The sequence below is a fragment of the Kryptolebias marmoratus genome, linkage group LG8 (genome assembly GCF_001649575.2).
Source record: "Kryptolebias marmoratus isolate JLee-2015 linkage group LG8, ASM164957v2, whole genome shotgun sequence".
NCBI lineage: Eukaryota > Metazoa > Chordata > Actinopteri > Cyprinodontiformes > Rivulidae > Kryptolebias > Kryptolebias marmoratus.
In genome coordinates, this window is record NC_051437.1 from 22,967,641 (window position 1) to 22,992,351 (window position 24,711).

The 24,711-nt window shown below is 35.9% G+C and overlaps 1 protein-coding gene across 3 annotated transcripts in view; it reads left to right on the plus strand.

The window, feature by feature from the left end:
* The first annotated feature begins 7,426 nt into the window (after positions 1-7,426).
* The window catches only part of bsna (bassoon presynaptic cytomatrix protein a), a 93,272-nt gene continuing 75,987 nt past the window's right edge, over positions 7,427-24,711 (plus strand). For 2 of the 3 annotated variants that reach the window (XM_037976810.1, XM_037976809.1), the window contains exon 1: positions 7,568-8,098. In XM_037976810.1, coding sequence (XP_037832738.1) covers positions 7,568-8,098 — 531 coding nt within the window. Of the gene's footprint in view, positions 8,099-24,711 lie in introns of all 3 variants that reach the window. The other variant, XM_017411263.3, reaches the window with a different exon arrangement.

The following is a 24,711-nucleotide window of genomic DNA, read 5'->3' on the forward strand; positions in this document are numbered from 1 at the left end:
CAAAGTTTTTAGGTTTTGACACAAAAAAAAAGTTGCAGAAATGTGTGACTGTTGTTGGTTGAATTTCACAAACATTGTTAATAAGCCATTTAACAAAAGAGACATCAACCAATATATTGCACATTTAGGACTATTGTTTTTGTCACTCAGTAACAATTAAAGTTAAATATACCATTAGCAATGATTATAAACATTTGATTTGGTTTCTGCAAATCTTTTCAAGACCCCCAACTTGGTGTTACATGACCCACAGTGGGGTCATGACCTCAACTTTGGGAACCACTGCTGTAGAAAAAGTGCAAACACATAATGTTACATATGTGACCGAGCATGTACCTTTCAAAACGAGAAGCATTTTAGCTTTTTTGTTTTGTTTCACTGAACAACAAACAAAAGTTTGTTTTAGCCAGGACTAATTAATTTATACTTGGTTTGAAGGTTTCCGCCTTCGGTTTCAGTGTCACCTTTTTTGTTGCTCATGTGGTAGGTTATAAATTGCCTCTTTATTTAGTAGGTGGCTGTAAGACCATTAATTTGCTTAAGGTTGTGCGGAGTAATTTAATTTGCTGTGTGAATCACAGCCTGTCACATATTAGAATCACTAATGCAGTTAGTGTTTGATACGCTTGGCTATCACCTAATATTGCATTTTGGATTTACTCCAGTAAAAACTAAATTCACAGACTGAAGAACTTAAGAGCAATTTCTTCATCTTGATACATGAAGACCATCGGGAAACCAATTTATGTTTATATTCACCTATTTTTAATCACTGTAAATATACAGTCGTTTTAATTATTGCCCACTGCAGAAGAGCGAAGGCAGGTCTTTATGTCAGCAAAATATTTCATGAACCACTGGATAAACTTGAATGAAACTTACAGAAACAAAAATGTCTAGAATATTTCAGATACTGTGCTAAAATTAGATGTGGCAGTAGCTGAGAGTCATTCTCAACACACGCTTTGAGCATCAGATCTCACAATATCGATTGAGATTGTGCACATTGTTGTTTTCGTGGTTTTATAAAAATAGTTACAACCTTTGTGATTTTCAGCATAAACTTAGTTTGAAACTCTGGCATCAAAGACGGTGAGTGATATCCATTCCTTCAAGGAATGCTAAGCCTTTAATTTGTAATTAAGTAAATGGGAATCGAGTTTGAAACTTACATCTTCACCAGAGTCTTGGGAATGATTTGTCACGTTCCTTTCAACAATCATTTAATTTTTCCCAAAATCTTCAGCCAGTTAATTAAAAATTAGTAATTTAATTTAAAGCTCATTTTGAAGTCACTAACAAAGTCAAAAATTGAGTGCTCAGCAAGTTGGGTGTTTCCATGGCAACGTCCCACTCTCCTCCCTCCTCACTTTCAAATGTTATTTCCCCCAACCAGCAGTCTTTTTTGCTCCAGCAGCAGCTGCAGCCACAGCAGCAGGTTATTTCATGCTGCGTGTCGAATAAAAGGATTCATTTGTGCTTCTCTGACTCCAAAAGGCCGGTAAATGGGACAGAAGGTTATAAATAGAGAGAAACTCACAAGCAACAATTCCTATTAACTGACATAAATTGCTGCAAATGAGGCGGGAGTAGCTGTTAATATGATGGTGTACTTAAAATGAGACATCTTCACTATAAATTTACTTTAAGTCTTTTCCCTTTTACAGTCTTTCCGTATTATTTCATTTGCAGTTAATACATCATGTACCTAACCACGGTCAAAGTAACACACAAGTAAATTAAACACTTAGGTTTGAATGTGCAATACATAAGGACAGATCAAAATTTTATCTATACATATATACAACACAGACATCATTTTATCTTGCCTTTTTTTCATAAAAGGCAAAATGATAAATTATTACAAAACATTTTAGACAATTTGGTAACTTCTGTAAGTGTCTGAAGTGTCACCATTACCAAGTCATTTCTTGTGTTTATCCAGCTTTTGAGAGTAGCTATTATTGTTAATTAAACTCAAAATTTTAGGTCTCCTTCAAAATTTGGTGTTAATGTGTGAAGTTTCATCTCTGTTTTTGTGACCAAATTTCAGATTAAACTTTATGTAGTTTCCGGCTCAGATTAAGCTTTAATTTGTAGTGGTTTTATTATCGTCCTTGTGATTTGCTTGTTTTCTCGAAACCAAATGCTGCTTTTGTTGATCCACTCATGAGCCTCTTGGCTGTTTTAATGAGAGTAATTACAAAGTTAGTCTTATTTAGGCATAACAAGCTGTTCTGTAAACAAAGAACACTGTGGTGGAGAGGTGAAACAAGAAAAGATGGGCAGAAAAATGTCAGGAAAGAAGAAAATATGGCCGAGCGGTTATTGAAATACCAGAAAATTTGGGCTACATTTTTATATGCACACAGAAAATATTAAGCTTCTATTGTCATGACTCTATGTTTTTTGCTGAATAAAACTGACTAAAACCTACTTTCACAGTAATATCTCATGAAAAATCCAGTCCTAATGTGGTGATAAAATAGATAATCTCATGTCCAAACAAGAGCAGCAAAAGGAGGAAACATCCCATTTCCACATTTGTCTCCCCACAAATACAAGCATGGAATTGTATATTTGTTTGCAGAAAGAAATTATTGGTTTCCAAGTGTGCATCAGCATGTTAAACAGTATATTTCTTATTGTGGCCCTTTTCTCTTGCATCTCACTGTGTTTCATTTTGATTATTTTCACACCAGCCTCCATTTGCCAGAATCTGGCTGCTTTCATTTCAGAGCCTGAGCTGACAAAAGGAGCGCGAGTCAGATTGTTTCACAGCTTTGCTTCTGTCATCCTGTCATGCAGGGCGCTCTTAAACCAGCTGAAATCCTGAACATTCAATCAACCATTCTCGCTGTAATTTAGCTGTTTAACCCTTTCTAAGCTAGTTGGCCACTTTATCAGTCGATGCGCTTGCAGAGTTAATCACTTATATATTCAGTCACCCTGTCAATTAGTCAATATGTTGACTAATTTGTCTCCAGACAACCAGCATCAGACCAGGATTCTTTTAAAACTTAACTAGTAGGTTGGTAAGCCATATAATAGTTCGCTTTTCAGTGACAATAAACAACAATCATTCAATCAAACAGTTTTACTGAGAGTCAGCCTGACAGATCTAATTTTCAAAATCCAGTTCATGCTCTTTTTTTTTTTAGTGTGTCTGCTGTTGTATTCACTGTGCGTAAAGTATTGCACATTTGAATAAAAACCCAGTATATTTGACTTTGAGCTCTTAGAAAAGAGACAGGCAGCTGTGTCTGTTTGGTGGGCTGATACTGAACAGTCCAATACACACTGACGTGCCGATAGCTTCCCTAACTACTGAAAACACAGTGAGATTGTTCTCCGCGGTGTAAATGTGGATGTGTTACTGTCATTTTTATCAAACTGTTCGTGAGGAAAAAAGAATCCCACAATTCAATCAAAATTCACGCCTTTCTGCACACATTTCAGCAACACTGCAGTGGCTGCGAAAACTTCTGAAATGAATTCATCAGAAATTTGTTTTAATCAGGGCGTTCTTGCAAAAGATTAGCTCTCATTTGTCTTTTTTGTTGTTGTTTGAAACATTGAATTGGAAGGTTTCAAACATGTAAGTGAAAGGAAGAACCAATTGAGATCACTGCTGCAAAATGTGTGTAAACCCTTCTGAAGATATTAAAGGCTTAATAGTTCTGTTCACCACCTTCTCTGGTTGTAAATCAAACCGCAACAATCTAACTATAATTTAGCCTCAGAAACTTAACCTACTCCACGGTTAAGAATAATCTGTGTTCTGCTCTAGTATCTGCCATAATAAAATTTAATAAGTGGCCAGCAGGCATATGCTCTTGTGGGATCATGCTTTAAAAGTTGGTTTAAATCTGCGCAAAGCAAAATGGATAAAAAAATGTTATTAAAATTGTGACTGAATAAGTAATGTCTTTTGCTCTAAGATATTGTTTTCCTTGAAGTTGCTTACTAAGAGCTGCCAAACCAGCTCAAATGATGCATACTAACCAAATAAATGGAAATTAGAATAAAAATAAATAGATTAAAAAAATAAAAATTCAACTAAACCTAAAACCTTGGATGCCATATCAGAAACACACACTGTTGAGAGAGAAGAAAATATTTCCAACGTAGTTCCAGATAGAAACTACCACTAGATAACTCATTAAAGCTCTTTTTTTCTTTTAAACTGTATGACAAACACTGAATGTGTATGTGCTCAAATTTATGAACTCATTCATTTTTTGCCTTCCCTTCTGCACACACTTTCTGCTTGCATATATCCAACCTGGTGTTAATAGCAGGGTGTGTTTGAGTTGTGAATCATCTATTAGAGCAACACAGAGGAGAAAAGAGCACTGACTGCCAAATTCATCTGCTCTCCCAGCCCAGAGAAAACCAGAAATGGTGTTAATTGTGAACCAGTTACAAAAATTGATTCAGAAATACATGTCAGTTCTTTGAAAAAGCAGAGAGTGTGGATATAAGTGTAGAGCTAAGAAAAAGAAAACAGTGAGCGTGAGCAGAGATGCAGTAGGACTAAAGGGATGAATTGATTCAAAACACAGCAAAGGAAAAAAAAAGAGAAAAACCAGGAAAAAGAAATAACAGACTTGTAAGATAGAGAATAAAGAGCATTATCAAAAAGCAGCGTTAAATAAAAACTTTGGCTTTACTCCCTAGAAGAGGTGCTGCTGCATTAAATTAAGATCAGACCACAATGCTTTGTTGTCTATTTTGGCTAATATATTGTGCAACTTCTGTACACTATTTTTATTGTACCCATAAGGAGTTTCTAGGGCACTATATAGTGGATATAAAAGTTCAAATCATACTACAAAATGGCTGACTCACTATAAAGTGAACAAGTGGACAATTTGCACATGCAGCCTTCTATCTGTGTCAAAGCTAAAAAAATTCAAAAGGTAAATTTCTGCTTCATCAACCTCCTAAGCTGCCAAATGTCATGTTTACTTATTTATTTTATTTTATTTTTTTATTTTGGGGGGGGGGTCTATAAATATAATTTTCCTTTTGGTTGAACCTAACAATTTGCGCAAAATGTGTGACTCTCAGATATTGGGTAGGATAGTGAGAAAAGAGCAAAGAGAGAAAAGAACAGAGAAGTAATGAGAGGTGAGGTGGAGAGAATGGAGGGAGAAGAGGCAGATGGAAATAAATGGGCCGTACAAAAGCAATTCTGTCAACAGCCCAGAGTGGGAAGAAATGGAGGCATATTAGGAATGGAGGAGGTGGAGGAAATAGATGTTTGGTTTGGGTTCACCAATAACCTAAATAGACTTGTTTTGCTGCAGGTCTAGAGGTGGAATAAGGAATGTCCTCATCTGAAGGGAGTTAGACCTGGTAAATCCTGGAGGGATAAATCAAGAAAATCTTGATTGTTAAGAAATTAGTTGTGTCACTATAGGTAATTAAAACTTAGACAATAAACAAAAAAAAATACTTTGGGAGAATAATCCTTATTAAAGCAAAAAAGCCTGAAATGTCAAAATTGTAAGTGGAGTTTTATGTATTTGTCTAAACTAATCCCTTTAATTTTGTTGGATTGGTTTGCTTTTGCTTTGCTCTGTGATCAAAGTTTTCTGTCAGATTTGCATTTATGCAGCGAGTTTGCCCTGCCTGACTTTTTGTTTGCAGTTTTAATTTTGAGATGACTCATTGTTGGCTGAGTGACTTAGCTTTTCTCTTTTTTAAATCATTTAACAAGTTTAATGTTAATTTTGTGTGTGTGTGTGTGTGTGTGTGTGTGTGTGTGTTATGTAGCTTTTCTGTTTATACTTGCAGTGAAATTGTTCCTCAGGCTCATTATGTGTTGCTTTTAAAAACACAAACAAACTCAGATTTATAACTTTTAAAGCACTGGAATTGTCATATTGTATAACAGATAGGGAGAGACTTCTAATTATGAAACACATTCATGAGAGGTTTTGGGAAAAAATAAGTTTTAGATATCTTAAAGCATGTTTTCTTGTTTTTTGCATACTGCCTGTTTTTTGTTCATACTATAAATCAATGCACGTTTTAAAGGTCACATGTTAATTTGCCACAAAGTCAGTGACTTTACTCCGCTTGAAACACTTTAAATTGGTGGTCAGGTTAAACTTTCCAAACAAAATGAATAGTAAACACCACCAATAACAAAAGTTTTGCTTTATTATTATTTTAATAATCAATCATTTGTAAGGAACACAGAAAACTCTTTAAGAAAAGCTTCTGATTTACTATAGTTTGTATAGTAAAGGAACAAAGATCAATATATTTTTCTATTGCCACCTTGCTACTTGTACGACTTTGACAGGTAGTCTCAGTACAAGAAAGACAAAAAGGGTTAGTAAGGGTTCACTTCTCCTTTCAGAGTGGAAATGAAAAATGTCAAGAGATAAAAAAGAAGAGATACTATCATGAAAAAGAAATGAAAAGCAATATAACAAGGCTATTATTAGTGCTGACTGAAAAGAAAATGGAAAGTTAGGCAATGAAAAAAGTAAAGAGTGGGTAAAAAGCAAAAATGTTACTGAAAGATTGCAGTGAATAATTGAAAATAAAGTTAAATAGAAAATGGAAAAGGGAAAAATATATTCAATTATCATTGTGCCTTTAGCTTTGTGCTGTGATTATTTAAAAGGATCTTTTGTTTTTAATAGATAGTCAGTGTCTTTAGTATGGGAAAACAAGGCAGATTTTTGATTGAAGAAGCAAGCTATTCTACAAAATGAAACATGGCAATGTTGAATATTTTTACTGTTCATTTTTTTGGCTTCATATGTTATGTATCATACTGTGTTTTATAACAAAAGTCAGCATTTTTTCAGTGTTTGGTCCATATAGGAGACATTAAAACAAACAAAACATTTCTTTCATTACTGCAATGTGGTTAGTTCTCATGTTGGAGAATGAAAAAAAATTTATGCAACTTTTGAAAAGATTACGACACATATTACTGTGCTGCTGTTTTTAATGTAACCTCTAATACCAAAAGATAATGTAGCATAACATTATGACTGCTTCAGTAACTCATTAGCTTGTTCTTTAAACTCCATTTGATGGTCACCCACAGTTAGTTTCATTGCTGCTGTCATTCTCCTGGGAATGGAATCCAAATCATTAATAGCTAAATTTAGTGGGATTTTAAAAACAAATATATGCAATTATGAAGTTGTCACATAAATTTTAAAGTTGTATTTTTCTTTTTGCTTTGTTCTTCTCTTTCAGGGCTCCAATGGGCCAGATGGATAGTCCCAAGCCAGGCATGCATCAAGGAGGAGGGATGGGGGGAATGGGAGGAGGAGGGATGGGGGGGATGGGAGGAGGAGGGATGGGAGGAATGGGAGGAATGGGAGGAATGGGAGGAGGAGGGATGGGAGGAATGGGAGGAATGGGAGGAGGTGGGATGGGAGGAATGGGAGGAATGGGAGGAGGTGGGATGGGAGGAGGAGGAGGGATGGGAGGAGGTGGAATGGGAGGAATGGGAGGAGGGATGGGAGGAGGGATGGGAAGAGGAGGAATGGGAGGGATGGGAGGAGGTGGGATGGGAGGAATGGGAGGAGGGATGGGAGGAGGTGGGATGGGGGGAATGGGAGGAGGGATGGGAGGAATGGCCGCAGGTATGGGCATTGGTGGAGGAATAGGGTCCAGAGCTGGTGAGACATACCGCCTGGCTGCTCATGACAGCCCAACCTCCCCTCGACACATGCAGTCCAGTCAGGGGTCTGGCATGGGGCAGGTCCCAGGGTCTGGCCATGGGATGGGTCAAGGTGCAGCTGGGTCAGGGATGGGAGGCCATGGAGGTCAAAGTCCCAGTCAGCACGCCTCCCGTCGAAACCTCCAAGTCGACTTCAGTGGTTCGAGCGGCTCAAGGACAGGCCGGTCTCCTTCAGTGTCTCCTGACCGGGGTGTGACACCCACCTCGCCTTACTCCCTGCCACAGATCGCACCCATGCCGAGCAGCAAACTGTGCCCAGTGTGCACCACCACCGAGCTGTCCAACCCACCAGCTGTACCCAACTATAACACCTGCACCCAGTGTAAGGCCACCGTGTGCAACCAGTGCGGATTCAACCCCAACCCTCACCTTACTGAGGTAGGCCAGGTTTCACAAGGATATGCAATGTTCTTTATCTGCATATGTTATTTATCTGTTTATGGTCTGATCCATGCTTTGGGTTAGATCAGATGTTCAATTACAAATATGGTTGAATCTAGTGACCAGTCAGATGTTAACGTTTTAGAATTAAATGTTAAACAAATTGAAAGGCAACTGAAATGAAATGAGAAATGGCTGAAAAAAACAGTAGATAATTATTCTGATAGCTTACATGGCAGCAGATACTTTAGATTCTAGTGCCAATAGTACATTTTTACTATCATGATCTTAAAATAAAACAACTGAATGAATAAAATAATAAATGCAGTAAAAAAAAACCCCACATAGATTAGTAAAAAAATATATAAGTGCAAGAAAGATTTAATGGATAGCCAGTATGAGACCTCAGGTAGAGGAAGTAATTTGTCGCTGAAACTTTGAATATTTTGTGCTGAGGTGAGTCTGACAGGTCATGATAGTATCTGAGTGTGAAATACAGCACTAGACTGCAATAAAAAGGAGAACAAAAAGAAAAGGAAAAAGAAGAGAGGAAAACGGATATTTTGATTTTGTAACAATAATCCAAAAGTTTAAAAGTCTCATTCTCAACACAGCATTTTAAAGTGTTTCTCATTTTGGTGTTTTTTGTTTGTTGTACATCTACTATATTTACAGTACAACAGTTTCAGTCTGGATTATGTAGGCTCATCTTTAAGACCAAAGTTTGATCTTTCCAGCCTTTGTACTTGTTCACACAGTCACACAGAGTGTGTTGGTGTAGGAGAGGGAAGGAAACGGAGTGAGTGCTACAGTTTAATACTCCTGGATGATGCTAATGAAGTGGAAGGAGGAGTTGATAAGCCTCTCACTTAAGGATTTGCACTGCAGTTGTGCTAGATTAAACACAAAACGTTAAACATGTCGTATATTCACACACAAATGGACACACTCACACAGACTATAACATTCTGTCTTCATGAGGACAGTCACTGATATAATGTCACCTCAACCTAAACCTGATTTTTAACCTGTAAACTACAGCTAAATTCGGTCTTTTTAAAAAAATAATGCGACTGAATTTGTTTTCCACACTAGAATTGCATGCACAAACACAGAATACACAAAACATAATTTATGCATGAAGTAATAAATTACAAAGTTATTTAAATGAAAGAACACATAGGGATTTTTTGCAGGTCAAAATGAAAACCATAAAACAACGACAACATAAAACAAGAACCATCTATTTTCCTGTAATACACAATAAAAAGATGAAAACTGTGTCCTTATTTTTGACATATTCTGCATTTATAGCAAAGTATTTTTCTTAGCATGAATCATTTGATTAAAGCACACAAATGCCACGCACGTAAAGCTTTGCGGCATTTCATTCAACGTCCCTCAATCTTCAGCAAAAACCCACACTGGTCGTTCTGTTGTTTGTGTTGGTATGAATTATAGATTAGCTCAACAGTCCTATTAACATTCACTATCTTCTCCATCATTGCCCTTGCAAATCAATGTTCTCTCAGTCCTGGAAATCTGCAAACCTTGTTGCTTTAATGCACTTTACCACATTAAGGTGATGTAGCCCAACAGCTTCCTGACAAAAAGCTGCATCAGATTTATATACTTATACTAACATCACTGTCATTTGTAGGTATAAAATATGTGATTGTGCACCAAACCTTTAGGATCTAAATATGTATCAAGTATATGTCAGCTAAGATTAGCAATATACAAAACAGAAAATGCACACTTATTTTCAAGTTTCCATGTTTTTTTTTTGCATAAGAAAATTAAAAGAGACACAAAATATCAGCCTTTAGACCTATAGGCATAAATTATTTTATTTGTGGGTGTGCTCAGTCCTTGTTGTGTCTGCAGCAATGGATTAATACTTTAGCTGAACATTATCCATTATTATCATCATATCTAATCAATGTACTGTGTGTCCTGGTAGCCTAATGAGCAGCATAAGGCTCCATATTTGTTATGCAAATGGAATCAGATCAGTATAAGGTAACAATTAACAAACATTTAGCACAAATCCATGCATGTTTTAATTATTTATGACTTGAACAAATGAAGGATAGCTCCTAACAGAAAGGGATAGGAAGAGAAACTTTAAGTAATTATTGGTGTGACTCAGTTTTATCCTGTTAATTTATTGTTATGTTGAGGCTCCACCACCTGCCTCTATTGTTAAAAGAAATGTTCTTCCCTTCTTTTTCTGTGCAAAGGAACAATTAAATCTTTACCTCAATGTCCATTATAGTTATTTCACTAAATATATTCACTTCTTGTTCTTATGAGTCATACAACCATTTATATCTTTCAACCCTGTCACAACCTTTTGCATCAAAAAAATAAACACTAAACCAAAAAAGTGACAGCTTTTATCCAGCTGAAGTGCAAACAGCACATCACACTAATGCTGTTATGTAGTTATAACACTTTAAATAATGTTCATCATGAAAGCAGCAGCTTTTAAAAATGGCCCACTGTTTTTTTAAAGCTTTAACCCTGAAGCTAGAATTTAAGATGATTTGAACACAATCTGGAGATTTATAGAAACTCAGTGATATAAAACATTTAGATAAAAAGAAAAAAAAACATTAATTCAGCTTCATTACTGGATGGCATTGCATGTGTGAGTGTTGCTTCTAATGTCTCTTTTGAAGCAAGTTTGATTTTTAACTTTTGAAACTTTAGAAATTTGCTCCTTTAATAGGAGGGTAGCTGTCGCTTCATTTACCGCTGTATAAGTGCTGTGAATTGTCAGTTTAGCACCTTAAAAGGATAAACCATGAGTGTTGTGGTACCAATGAATATGGATGAGGGATATTGAAACACCCACACTCCATGTTTTTGCAACTCATTTGTATGAGTTATTCAATGCTTGAAAAAAGAACACCTGGGAAAGATACTAAAAGCCATCCCTGTGCTGGTTTATGTCTGCATATAGAGTCAAAAAATGAGTTGCAGATGGGTTGCAGGTTGTTACCTTATGTAAATGTTACTAAATCACAAGTGCAACCATCCACAGACACATTTACAGCTCATTGTTAAAGGAAACATGATATTTTTGTATCTTTTGTGTCAAAAATTCAAGACATGTTGTGATTTTTCATGACATCACGCATGTTGTTAATTTCAAGGTTTGACCAAAATGGTTACATCACCATCATTCCTCAACATAAGAGGATCTTAGTCTAAAACTTTGGCATAAAAGGCAGCAGACAGTATGGATTTCTTCAAGGAATGCTAGACCTTTACTTCATTTTTGTCTCCTTTTAGGTTTTTATTATTATTAGGTTTTATCAGGAGACTTGCATCAGTTTTTTTGCTCAGTAGGTTGGATTTTGGGTCGTACCACTTTGAAGCAAGAAGCAATCAGAGTTAAAGCAAAACAAATGAAACTGACAGAAAAAAGGCAAACAAAGCAGAGGTAGACACAACAAAATATGCTGAGAGGTTCTTTTTCTTGGACAGTGTTGAAGATAAACACAGTGTGAATGTTTGAATGCTTTTCTTGTTGTTCCTGTTGCTAACACTGACACAGTCCTGCTTGTCTACATGCATCCTTTTCTCTTCAAGCTACACTTTTTGGCAGCATGTCCTCCTCCCTGTGGCCTGTTTGTTGTTCAACAGACTGTGTCCTAATTTTAGCCACAGCATGCACGTAGAGCTGCTAATAGAACTTGTGTGTGCATGCATACTGGATGTGTGTGTGTGTGCGCGCACTTTGAATAATTAGTTTTTGGGGAAATCTGCAAACTGTGCTTTTCTCTTCCCTCCTCTCCAATCATTGCACTTGTCTTTTGCAGATCTGCTTTATAGGACTGTGTGTGACTTCTTTGTGTTCAGTAATTAGATGTAATCTCTGTTCTGCTGTTTTCCATCTGATAGCAGTTAGACAAACATTTTTTTGCCAAAGTTCATATTTTTTGAGGGGGGGGGGATCAGTTAAGACATATAGTAAAGGAAGAATAAATAGTTTGTTATGAATTGTAGAAATTTGAAAAGAAAAATATTGAATGTAGCTTAATGTAAATGCAGGTTGCAGGTAGGAAACCTTGATAATTACACCTTACTTTTCTCACAAATGACAAATATAGCTCTCCCTCTAAACACAGTATTCACCAAGAGGAATGTGGGAGGTCGCTTCTCAGGACAAAACAAAGACAGTTATATCTGCGTGATCCTAATGACCTAAATAAGAGGATGTATTTTCATCACTGCAATCGGAAGGTAATAATTACATTTCAGACAACGCAGATGGAGATAAATATAGCTGCTGGTGTCGGCTCATAGCTGTACAATTATGACTCATTGTTATTTAAGTAGCGACTCCTACCCAAATTTTTAAGAGACGTTTCTGAAATTTACATTGAAACTATGTGCTAAAGACGAGAGAAATATGTTCCCTTTCACATTAAAAACACATGGTCCCTTGCACATTAAAAACAAAGTTTTTACCAAGCTTAGTGGAAATAAAACTTATTGTGTGGATGCTGATTCAGCACTTCCATTACTGTTTCCCGGATTACAGTTTTTTGCAGACAATTTTTCAAACCACTTCTGCATACGTTGTGCTATTTTAACCATTCATATATCAAAACGTCCAGCTTTACTGGGAAGAGTGTGCTCTTTGGTTTTTGTAATGTTTACACTTTTCAAAATATTTGACTTTATTTAAAATAACACTCCCTATAGAAATATGTCACAATCTCTTCAGATCCTTCAAAAAAATTGTTTTCTTTGAAATCTGCTAAGTTTTGCTCTTTATGCTTTATTTATTTTTACCTTTATTGTTACTTTTAGTCTTTCATTTAAGTTTTACTAATTTTAGCAACTGTCACCTTTTTGGCATCTCTTTAGCTGCAATTTTTCTACTTATAACTACTGTGTTGCTCATTTAGCAATTTATTGTCTAATTAAATATAGCATCTGTTTTTGGTACTTTTAGTTACTGTTTTACCCAATTTCACATTTTGCATCTTTTGCTGTTATTACCTTTAACAACTCAGTTGAAGCTTTTTCAGCAAATTAAGGCAAAGTCATTTAGCACTCAGCATTCACACTGCAGTTTTGCTGGAAATGTAATTTCTTTAGTTAGAAATTGTTGCCCATAATTTTCTCTGAAAAACATTTCCTTCCATCTACAATAGAATTCGGAGCTTTATAGCAAATGTATTTTAGATATGCAGAACTTGAGAAGGGCTCATTTAATTGAAACTGAGTCAAATATCTTTTTGTTTTAAAAGGAGTTTGTTGTTTCATAATTGCAACTGGCAGACTTTCTGACACCGATGTCAGAAAGCTTCCTACCAATTACAAAAATACTGATTGCATTGCAGAATCACCCGCTTCGGTGAAATCATGCAGCCGACCAAAAGTCTCAAATAATTTATAATTGTCATCGCGTCTTGTCGCTGCCAGCAGCAGCATAAAGCGACCGCCTGAATCCAGACGTACAATTAAGTTTCGATTCAAGAGGTGAAAGTAATCACTACTCCAACAACACCTTTCAACCTCACTGAAATGCCGGCAAAGCAATTTTCAAGAAGTGGCAAAAGTATTTTTTCCCCTCTTCCTCAAACTAACTCTCAGACAAAGATGACTTTCCTCCTGTCCATCACTCTTGTTTCTTTTTTCCCCCCTTTCTTCATATTTCAAGTCCTTTTTCATTCTCTTTCTAAATTGCTTTCTACCTTTTATCCACCACTCTAGCTCGCTGGCTGTCTCTTACGTTTTCATGCTGCTCATCTTCAGTGTTTCACTGTTCTTCTCTTTCTGTTTCAGTCAGTCATGCATGCTGCTGTGGGAGAGAGCTGACATAACGTCATCAACCTCTGCCAAGCTACAGAATTCCTGCTTGAAAACCTCCTGTGCATCTCACTGGAAGCTCAGTAGAGATGCACATGCATGCAGACCCAATCCTATCATACGTCTCCAACTGCTTAACTCTTAGAGTCAATCCAGTTCAAAATGGCTGCCACAGCCAAGCAACCTTAGCAAACACAAAATCACTACAACTAAGTCAATTTTAAAGATATTGTGCTTAAATTTGGTGTGTAAATAGTTTAGACTCATCCCAAACTTGTACTTCAAGAGCTAATTTATTGCTTGAAATCTGTTTTTTAAACACTGCATTTAACTATTAGTCAACCCTGTTTGTGTGTTAACAAAATATCTTAACAGTAACTGAACAGATTTTATTGAAAGTAATCATTTGGCTGTACATCAACAGCTGATTAACTTTTGAAATCAACTTAACTAAAAGATGAGTACCACAGCTAACTGATTTTAGAAATAAAAATAGGTATAACTCAGCCAGTTTTACAAATATTTAGCAAAATTTTGATGTGGTAGTAGCTTAGACTAATTCCCAACACATACTCCAAATACTACAAATTGTGCATCATCTTTGTTTAAAACTTTTACATTTACAGTTTTAATGAAACTGTCAGAAAGTAATCATTCCACAGAGTTAACCCAATACAAGCTTGTCTATTTCACAACTAATCAACATTACTCAACACAAAAATGGCTATAACTTTTTATAGCCTTAAGTTTAGGTGGTAGTAGCTGGGAGTCATCTTCAACATGTGCTATGAGCGCTCACAATATATCATGTCACAACATATCTCACAATGTCACATGGCATTGTACATAATCTTGTTTTACCAAAACAGCTATATCTCTGTCCCATCTTATTTTACATGCTTTTTCTGGCATAAAAACCTTATGAATCGACGCATCTTTATTTCCTCCCAGAATTGCATTTATTTATGACCTCTCTCTAAATGTAAACATGTAGTGCACTTGTTTAAAACCTTTCACCTTCATACCTTAACTAATAGTCTCTATATCTCTAACTGACATTAAAATGTCATTTTCAAATAATTTTTTACATAATGAGACCTTTACAAGATTCTTTCTGACTGTAAGTGGCCCCAGATGGAATTACACATTGACCCTGTCACTGATTCCACCCCTTTTCTTCCAATTAGATCCAAAAGAGCACACTTTACTTCTAAAAAGAAACTTTAATCCTTTTGGGATTTTTTCTTTTACCTTTTTATGTCATTAGTCTCTCTTTGACGCCTTACTATTTTGTTCACACCTTGAGAGGTGAATATGAATGTCGTTATGGAGACCAGGTCAACCAGTGTCAGCTCTACTGTTTCTATAATGCATGTTTGAGTGTGTGTGTAGGCTGAGATGACAGGGAGTGTTGCATGCTCCCATGCGAAAAGCTTTGTGTGCATGTGCAAAAAAATCTGCTGGGAGCGACTGTGATGGCAACCGCATGTTTAGAGCCTCTAGAGGACACCTACTGTACATGGACTCACACAAACAAGCAGGCGTGTACAGAAACACAAAATCAGGTAAACACTGATGGTAACATGACATCACAAGTAAAAACATCATATTTTCATTTGTCATTTCAAGGGTTTCGACCAACTATTTTTACTCGCCTCTTTCTAAGACTAGCTGTTTTAATGAGTTTAATCAAGATCCTTCATGCTGCAAATTTTGTGCTTTTTTTAAATTAAAAAAGACATAAAAGGACTCATGAAAGTACAAATGCAGCAGACATGCATACTGACACAATGAGTAACATATACTGTAAAAAAAAGCAATTATGGTGTTAGAAATAGAGTATTAGAACAATGAGAAGCTGATGAAGGACTTCTTTGACCAGCTGAAGCACAAAATGCCTGATAGAAGGCTCTTTACCTCCACAATGAAGCAGAGAGCAGCATCAACGACAGATATGATATCATGAATTAAGTCTGACATAGTTTGAAAAAAGACAAACTTGCAGGTTTCTCATTGTCATATAACAAACTAAACTGGCAACAGCATTTAAAAAACATAAACTGCAAAGCTATTTGAAGGTTAAAGCTAAATAAAAAAAATGACAACATACTTCATGCATTAGACAGTAAATTATTTAGTGCATTTTAGCTGTTTTTAAAAGCATAAATGAATCATGAAAAGGTTAGTTTAAATAGAAAATGAATAAAAGTAATGTTTTATGTGGTATGAATGTGCATTTTTATGTTTCTGGATTTGAGGTGCCAACAAGGGAGAGCATTACATCAAACACCAGTGTACCTGCCTAAAGCCTTCTGTGTTGTAGTTGAATAAATTTTCCTCTCAAAGACAGGTATTAGTCTGTGGCAGTGTCAGGCTGTTTCAGGATTATCTCCTAATATAGCCCAAAGGAAGTATCACAGTGATAGTTGCCCATTGTCTGTGTGTGGCCTGTGCCGGTTTTGTCTTTTTAACCTGGCACCAGTTAAAGCAGAACCCTGGCCGAGGAAGATGAAGGAAGCCCCACCAAAGGGCAAAACCTGATCACTGAGGTGGGGTGTTAGCACAATGACAACAATTAAGCCAAAAACTAAAGGATTTCGAGGCCATGATTTTATTGAATTGTTTGCCTTATTTGTAAAACAATTGAGACATTTATAGTAGTTCCTAATATTAGATAAAAAATGTTGAAACACAGTACATGTTTTATTTATTTTAAAAATCCAATCCAATCCAAGGTCTACAAAATTAAACAGATTAGGATAAAAAAAATCTGATCTAAATTTGTTTTGGGGTAAATTAACTCATACAAAGATTATATATTTGATAACATTTTATTTGTATATCAGTTTTCTTAGTTACACAAACTTAGTAACATTGCAACTTTACAGCTAAGTAAGACTATTTCAGTGTGGTGGATGTTCACAACAACATATCTGGAAAACATCAAATATGGCCAGAAGTTTTTACAGAACGAAAAGCTTTAAGTTTGTTTTTTTTTTTAAAAACGCAGATATTTAAAGGGAGTTAGGATGGAGTTTTTCTGTCACCTTTTTTTTAATGTCACCTATCCATCCTTCTCCGGCTGGGGATCGAACCAATGGGCATCTTGCTATGAGGAACTCCAGTGCAGCTCTTTGTCTTTCATATCACCAATGCTATATGTCCTTATTTCTCTGTGTCAGCATTCTGCTCCATCCGTTCTGGGCTTTTCTAACTCATCCTTTGAGCTGAGCCCCAGAGAGTGCAAACAAAGTTATCTTTCTTCATTATATGGTAAGAATCAGTTCTATTCTAAGAAAGCAGAGATGTGGAGAAACAAAGGGGACAGGGGTTCATCCCTCCTTATGCATTAACCATGAGAGCAGAGCATCGAGAGGCTCCAGTCAGTCGACAGGAGGGGAGAGCAAAAGACGCCTCGAGCTAGGAGCCCACACCTGGACACACTTACATCCATATTGTACAAATCTCCACGAAACACAAAAATACAGACAAACCTGTAAGCATCCAGTCATGTGTACTGTAGGCCCATGTCTGCTTATTTTTAATAACTTGTTTCATGCTGGTAGACAAATTTGAGTGCAGCTGCAAGCTCAGGAGTTTGCAGGAATTTATAAGTTGCTTTGAATGATTAATACCTTTAGTTGGCACTCTCAGATCCCTGCAGATTGACAGACTGCACCTGCTTTGAAAAAGACTAATTGAACAAAAAAAATATCTTTAGAGACGTGTTTGATTTGCATGATCTAACGGGAGTTTTAAACCCAGTTGTTGCTTCATAAAACTAAAAATTGCGGCTCAGCTTAGGCTTGCAGTAACATGATGGTTTAAGTTAAACTTGCAAATAGGTTTAATTTAATTGTCATTATTATGCTTATGCCCAGTTTGTTTATAGAACAGAAAACAAAGAAGGCGATGGTTAAAGCAAATTTATTTGGGCTTCTAGTGAACCTGAGAGAGGTTGCTGCTCTGAAACTCTTCTCCATTTTGGGTTACTGACCTCCTACAAACATATTTATCTGCACATTTTTATAATCCGCCTTCCAAACAACAAACTCAAACATGCCACAGATGGCAACTCCTTCCATGCATTCCCACACTGGAAAGAAGAAGGTCGTAGATAAAAGGACAAGAGGACATACGGAGGGAGAGGAGTGGTGGACGGAGAGGGAGGAACCGGCCGTAGGAGGTTTTAGAAAGGATGTCTGGGTGCTGTTGCTGAATGATAAGAGTGTTTGAGGTGGAGATGATACAACTTGTTCAGACTGTCATGCGACTGCAAACGCCTTTGCACTGTCTGTCTGGCTTACTGGGAGAAAAGATGTGTTATCAGTTCTTTACTATTGAAGACTACAGACATGCTTTGGTTCAAGTCATCGGTATTATGTCTGCCTCCAGTCATCAAAGAGGATGAATGAAAGCAGAAAATTAAAATGTTAAATCTATTAATAAAACTCTGTCAGCTCTAGCCCTCTGAGAAGACTGCATAGTGTGTCTATCTTCGAAAAAAAAAAAAATATCTTTGACACATCCAAATTAGAGACTGGACTGCCAGTCTGGTTCCTGTACAACCGTAGTGAGAGCTTGCTAAGTCAGACTCTTCCACCAGGATGGCCCTTTGTCACTAGTTTTGGACAGAATTTTGCAATTTCATTGCTGCTTTTGAAGGATGACATGGTCTTGTTGGCCTCATTAAGTGAGGACTTTCTGCTGGCACTGAAGCAGTTTACAACGGAGAGTAAAAGAGATTAGTACTCCCATGTCTGAGGCCATGGCCTTGGCTGGAAAAAGGTGGATAGCAATCTCCTGGTTGGGAATGAGCTACTAGCTCAAGTGAAGAAGTTTAAGTGCCTCTGGGTTTTGTTCATGAGCTAAAATGGAACATGAGATTGACGGGTGGATTTAAGCACCGACTGTCCTTTCATCGGGGCATCTATCTTTTATTTTAGACAAATATGGATTGCCTCTCTATGCACTCTAAAAAAGTTTTGAAATCTTTTTATGCTCAAAGTTCTCTTTAATGAATAATTAAACGCTCACGGTTTGCACTGGTCTTCCCCAGCTCCTCTATCTCTCTTTCTGCTCTGTAACTGTACTCATCCATCAAAAAAGAATTTCTTTTTAAAGAGCAAGAGCGTACAGCTGTCTGTGCTTCAGCAGTCTACCATCTGCCACTCTCTGCAGCTTTAGCAAACATTCAAATAAAAATCTTTGTCTTCCTGGTTTGGTTTGTGAATTTTCAGATTGTGGTAATAGTATTCTGGAAACATGCATAAATTCTTTAATTATTTTTCAGTTTATATAGAACAAAGGAATTTATACTTGGATATAATATGAATACAAAATATGTACATTAAGTATAATCATTTATTATTTATAATTAGCTGTAGCTTTTGGAGATTACCTTTAAGTAAAATAGTAGGCATCTTATTCTAGTTTAAATATTTTAGTACTTTAATATTTATTCTTAAATACTTTTTGCCACTATCATTTTGTTTTTAAAGTCTTGGCTATTTTGTGTAAAACTGATTTATGGAATGTGCTACATGACCTAATGTTTTTTTTTAATCAGTCCCTAAATATATAATTACAGATAAAGCAAAGCATTGATTCACATTCACATTGATTTTGTGAAAAAAAAAAAAGAAATAAAACAGCTAATAACTCTATGTACTACATGCGTAAATCTTATTATGGAAGTTTGTCAACTTTGCACTAAGAGAAAATGGTGTGAAACCATTAAATTCTCTGGACAAGGGGTACATTTGTTTGCTAATATCGTGCCTAGTAGCTGGAAATAAACTGTTTGTTATGGTCACTGATGAGCTCTTTGTTCTCTGTTAGAGCTGCAGAACAAAACGTATGTTTTCTAATAAAATAATATCATTTGTCATGGTCATGTAATGCATGTACAGCAAACAAACAGGAAACAACACTTTATCATTTCATTAAAAATGCATTAAAATCCAATCATTCACTCTGTCTTCCTCCTTTATCTTTTTCTTTTTGGTCCTCCCATTTTGTGCTCTGTTTCTTTTTATTTTTTTTGTTGATGTCACTTCTTTCTCATCATTTTCCTTCGTATAATTACAGTAACTCCCTTTTTGTTTGTGGTATTTACATTTTACATGCATTCTAAACACATCCAGATGTTTTATGAGTCCTTACTTGTTCTTCAGTCTGAATTGAATCAACTATCGATCTGACAGAAGAGCTGTCAGCACAACCTTTTAATCAGAACTTGTAAATTACCACAAAGACATGACCATTGACACCTAATATATTACCTATCTTCTTGGAGTAACCCTGATCCATCACCTTAAATCGTTTTTAACTGTATCTGTTTGTGCACAAGTGTGCATAAACACGCTCGTACACCTTTTTGCGAGGTTCATGCGATCGTATTGGATATAGCTCAAAGTGCTGAGGCAGATTTTAATTAAGAAACATGCATTATAGTGTGATAGTGGTCAATGCAATCGACCAGTGGCTGTTATTCAGTCAGGTGAATAAATGGATGAATGGCACAGGAGATGTGTGTGTGTGTATGTGTGTGTAGACTGTTGATAGTGGGGGTTGGCAGAGATTGTGGCAGTGCAGTGTGTCCCAATAAGACAAGATAAGAGCAAGAGTTATGAAACTGGAATGAAGGGTGTGTTCTTTTGTGTGTTAATGTACAGCCTCAGAAGTGCGGGTTGCAGGTGTTTTCTGATTTTCTCATGACTAGAAGCTTGCAAATGGTAATAATGCTGAGAAAGGCTGTGTGTGACTGTTTGCATGTGTGTGTGTGTGTGTGTGTCTGTGTGTAATCCATTCATCGGATCCAAGCAGAGAATGAACTGTCACTTGCAGTGCCATTAGGCCTTGAATGAAGCAGTAGACTTCCTTTCAAGAATTGTTTTCCAGCCTTTTCCTCTGGACTGTTTTCCAGTTGAAAAAGCAGATTTCATAAAATTAATTATTCATTTATTTATTTGGCGAGGGTGATCAAATGCATCAACCGCAAGAAACAACATAAAGACAAACATACTTTAGATAGTTACTGGGGATGCAATAGCTTCTGTTTAGTTTATAAACACGAGGACAAAGTGACAGAAGCTGAAATCAGATTTGTTTCAACTAACAAATATCAAGCTCTGTCTCATGTCATCATATATTAAACCAGGTTAACAAGTGGCAACACAGTTTAATGTAAATATCCAGGTTTATTAAAAAATGATTTGGTTGGGTAGTAACTTATGTTTTTAAATTGTTATCACTTATGCACTCACTTTCATTAAAGATGGTAATACAACATCATTAATATTTTAAGAACCTCATCTGTCAAAGTGTTCTACTTCTGTCAAACAATGACCAAAATGACCTTTTTCTTATAACACCTACTATGTTTATTGTAATTTTATGTTGTCAATCTTTTGTCATATAAATTGTATAATATAACCACAAGAGACAATATTACAGTGTCTAAGAAAAAGACATTTAAAAATTATTTTGCTTTAGCACCAAAGTTTACAAGGCTGTTGGTTTTAAAATTGCCAGTAATTGTGTTTTGGAGCTGAAAAGAAAATGTAAATTTGACATGGTACTGTCAAATTTAAGTGATTTGGAGCAAAAACAAGTAGTGTGGATTTGTAAGAATGTAGAAGGGTTGCATAACTTTTACACAACCCCTCAATTTAGCACAATTTGAAACATATTTCCTCCCAGAATTGTTGGTTTCTTTTAATCATTTGGGGGGTAATGCTTTATTTACTTTAACTTATATCTAGCTTTTAATTCTGTATTGCTTTGTGATACCAGCTGAAAGTAATGCAATACATTAACTTTTTTTGTTGTCATGTAACAATACTTTTCACTTTACCTTTTTTTAAATAGATAATCTCAATGACGTGGGATTTCATTATTAAAAAAACAGTTTTAGTGAATACACAAGATAAATACAGATACAAACAAATAGTCAATAGAGTACATATTACATTTAAATGATAGTATTAGATGCAGAATACAAAAAGCAGGAACAGGTTTTTTCAATTATATATATTTTTGTCTTAAAATAAGTTTTAAAAAGTTTTTTAGTGGAATTAGGCTGGACAGTTTCAGGCTTAAACACAAAGAGTAGGAGTAGGAGTCTGAATGTACCAAGCAAACACTGATAGTAAATAACAACTATGAGCTTAGACTGTTGCTGCTTTGTGCATGTGACATATAGAAATATAACTATGTTGGCAGAAACCCAAAGATGGATTTGTAAATTAAATTTCACATGCAGAAGTCTGCATGTGAACAATGATGGCCAGTCGTCTCTGTGCGTATAAAGAGCAGAGGTGAGTGAGGGATCTATGATCTCTAGCGGTAAGCAACGTCCATCATCTTTAGCGAGCTAACAGGATCATTCAGTTCACTTTATTCTGCTGTTGGTTCTGACTTGTTATTTGGTGGATTGATGAAGGGTGAGTTTGTGTATGCTTCTGTTGTGAGAGCTGGTGTTTAGTCATCAGTACGCTTATAGAATATTTGGAAAGTGATTGTTTCACTTTGTATATAGTATGCATGTGACTGCTATGGTGATGTTGTAAAGATCATTAGATTAACAAACATCCTTACAAGAAGAAATATTTAAGTGTGTGTGCGGGTGTGCTTCCATTATTAGCTGCAGAATCTCAGAGCTTCATCATGAAAATACTTCCTGGAATGTCCTCTTGCTGTGTAGAATATTGATCAGGACATTAGTCTGCAGCCAACATTGTGAGCGCCAGACAAAGTGTGCACTCGTTTAGTCACTCTGCAAGTCAAATACACTCTCAGAGATGGATAGGCAAGAGAGCATGCACATGTCTAGTGCTCTAGTGATCTTACATTTAATTTATTCTTTTCTATAAATACTAGTTATTATGTTTTAAGGTAAAATATTTATAGAAACATTTAATTATTCATATGCATCAGCATATTTTTAACCTAAACAAATAATCTACTGCATTTATTGCAGTAGATTGTTTTCAAATATGTACAACTACTTTTGAGACCCAATAAATGCGTCTCAAAAGTAGTTGTACATATTTGAAAACAAAGGTTTTTTTTTTCTGTGATGAAACAGTTTGTAGACAATAAATTAAGTCAAGAAGTATAGTTAATTAAAATACACAAAAAAGGATCCACTTTGAATCTTGTTAGCCCACTTTTTATCTAATAGAAAAAAAATTATAATAGTACTTGTGTATTTAAAACTAAACTTTATTATACAGTTTTAAACAATATTATAAGCCGTGCCAATGAACTTTACAAACACTCCTTTCCTTGAACATCTGCACTCGTTCTCTCCCTCCTCTCCTCATCTCTGACCACACCTTTTGCTGATTGACAGATTTATTAAAAGCTTCATGTTCCCATTTAAAGGTGCATAAATGGGAGAAATTTGCTGGTCGAGCTTATTTGTGTAACACATTATATGTGGACTTATGTGCACGCGTTGAGAGTGTGTTAATGCACTTCATCCATTATTGTTTGAGGCCTCCAGCCTGTAAAAAAAGCACCTGAGCTCAGTAAACAATGTTAAACCACAAACACTTTTAATGCCTGAAGGGGGCCTCATTTACTTTCCATGTGACATTTTCAGCCTGTATGAGCCAATTACAGCTCATTGCAAGTTAATTAAAGCTGTTTGTGAAACAAAAGCAACATGCAATCATGCTGCGGTTCCATTGTTACATGCAGGACTTTAGATGTTTTTATCCTTTTAAATATAAAAAATAAAACATCAATATAATCCCTGTGTTTTACAAGCAACTAACTTACCTTTTAAGCAATTTGCATAATTTTGATTATTGTGTCAGCTTGATACATTAGTTGCAAGAAGTGACAGTGTCATAGACAACAAACAGTATTACTGAGGTTCTTACAAAACAACTTGAGTTGACAGATGACTTTGTTAAACAAGCATAATTTTATTCTAGAAATGCATACGAGGAGTTTGTCTTTCACTTAAGTCAGTTCCTTGTTTTGCAAAATGTGAACTAAATGAGCAGGGCCCTGGGAAAAATGTTATATTTATTTATTTATTTTTCTGTGTATGGCCATTCTCTAAACCAGACTAATAGCTTGAATCTGTATAACAAATAGAAGAGTATAACATACGCATATGTTGTGTATGTCCATTTATCCAATATTTGTGCTTGTGTTGGCATGATAAAGCCATTTTCTTAATGTAAGAAAACCTAAAGCAAATTTATGAGTAAACAGTGTTGTTCAATAATTCAGCTCACAGACCAAAGTGCTTGTTTTACAATTTGTTTGCTTTTTCAGTTTATCTGAAATAATGAGAGATGACTCCTACTAAATCTTGATTTGTTCTTGTCCCTTCCCAGTTTGTGGACTAGATCTCTCTCTATATATACACTGTCATTTTAGTTATAGTTAAAGCAAGGAAATTCTGGTCATTTTCTCTTGAGTTTAATTTTGACAAACCCTAACAATGGAAGCACCTCAAGCAAATGGCTGAAAAAAATTGCACTTGCAAGCTATAAATTTGCAGCCCCACTGACACAAAATTGAAACTTTTATAGCTCCAAAATTGTCAAAATAAAGCAGAGATTGTTTTAGAATGATTGAAGGGTACGTATGCACTAAGTTACGCTACATTTAGGCCCTTTACATCCAAAAGCTCCTGAATCCGCAGCAGAGTGGGACACTGACAGGCTGTAGTGGAATTTATTCAGGTCACATGTGAGAAAGCTGCAGGATGGTCAGGGATCACTGCATGCATGTTCAACAAAAGCGCTTAGAAT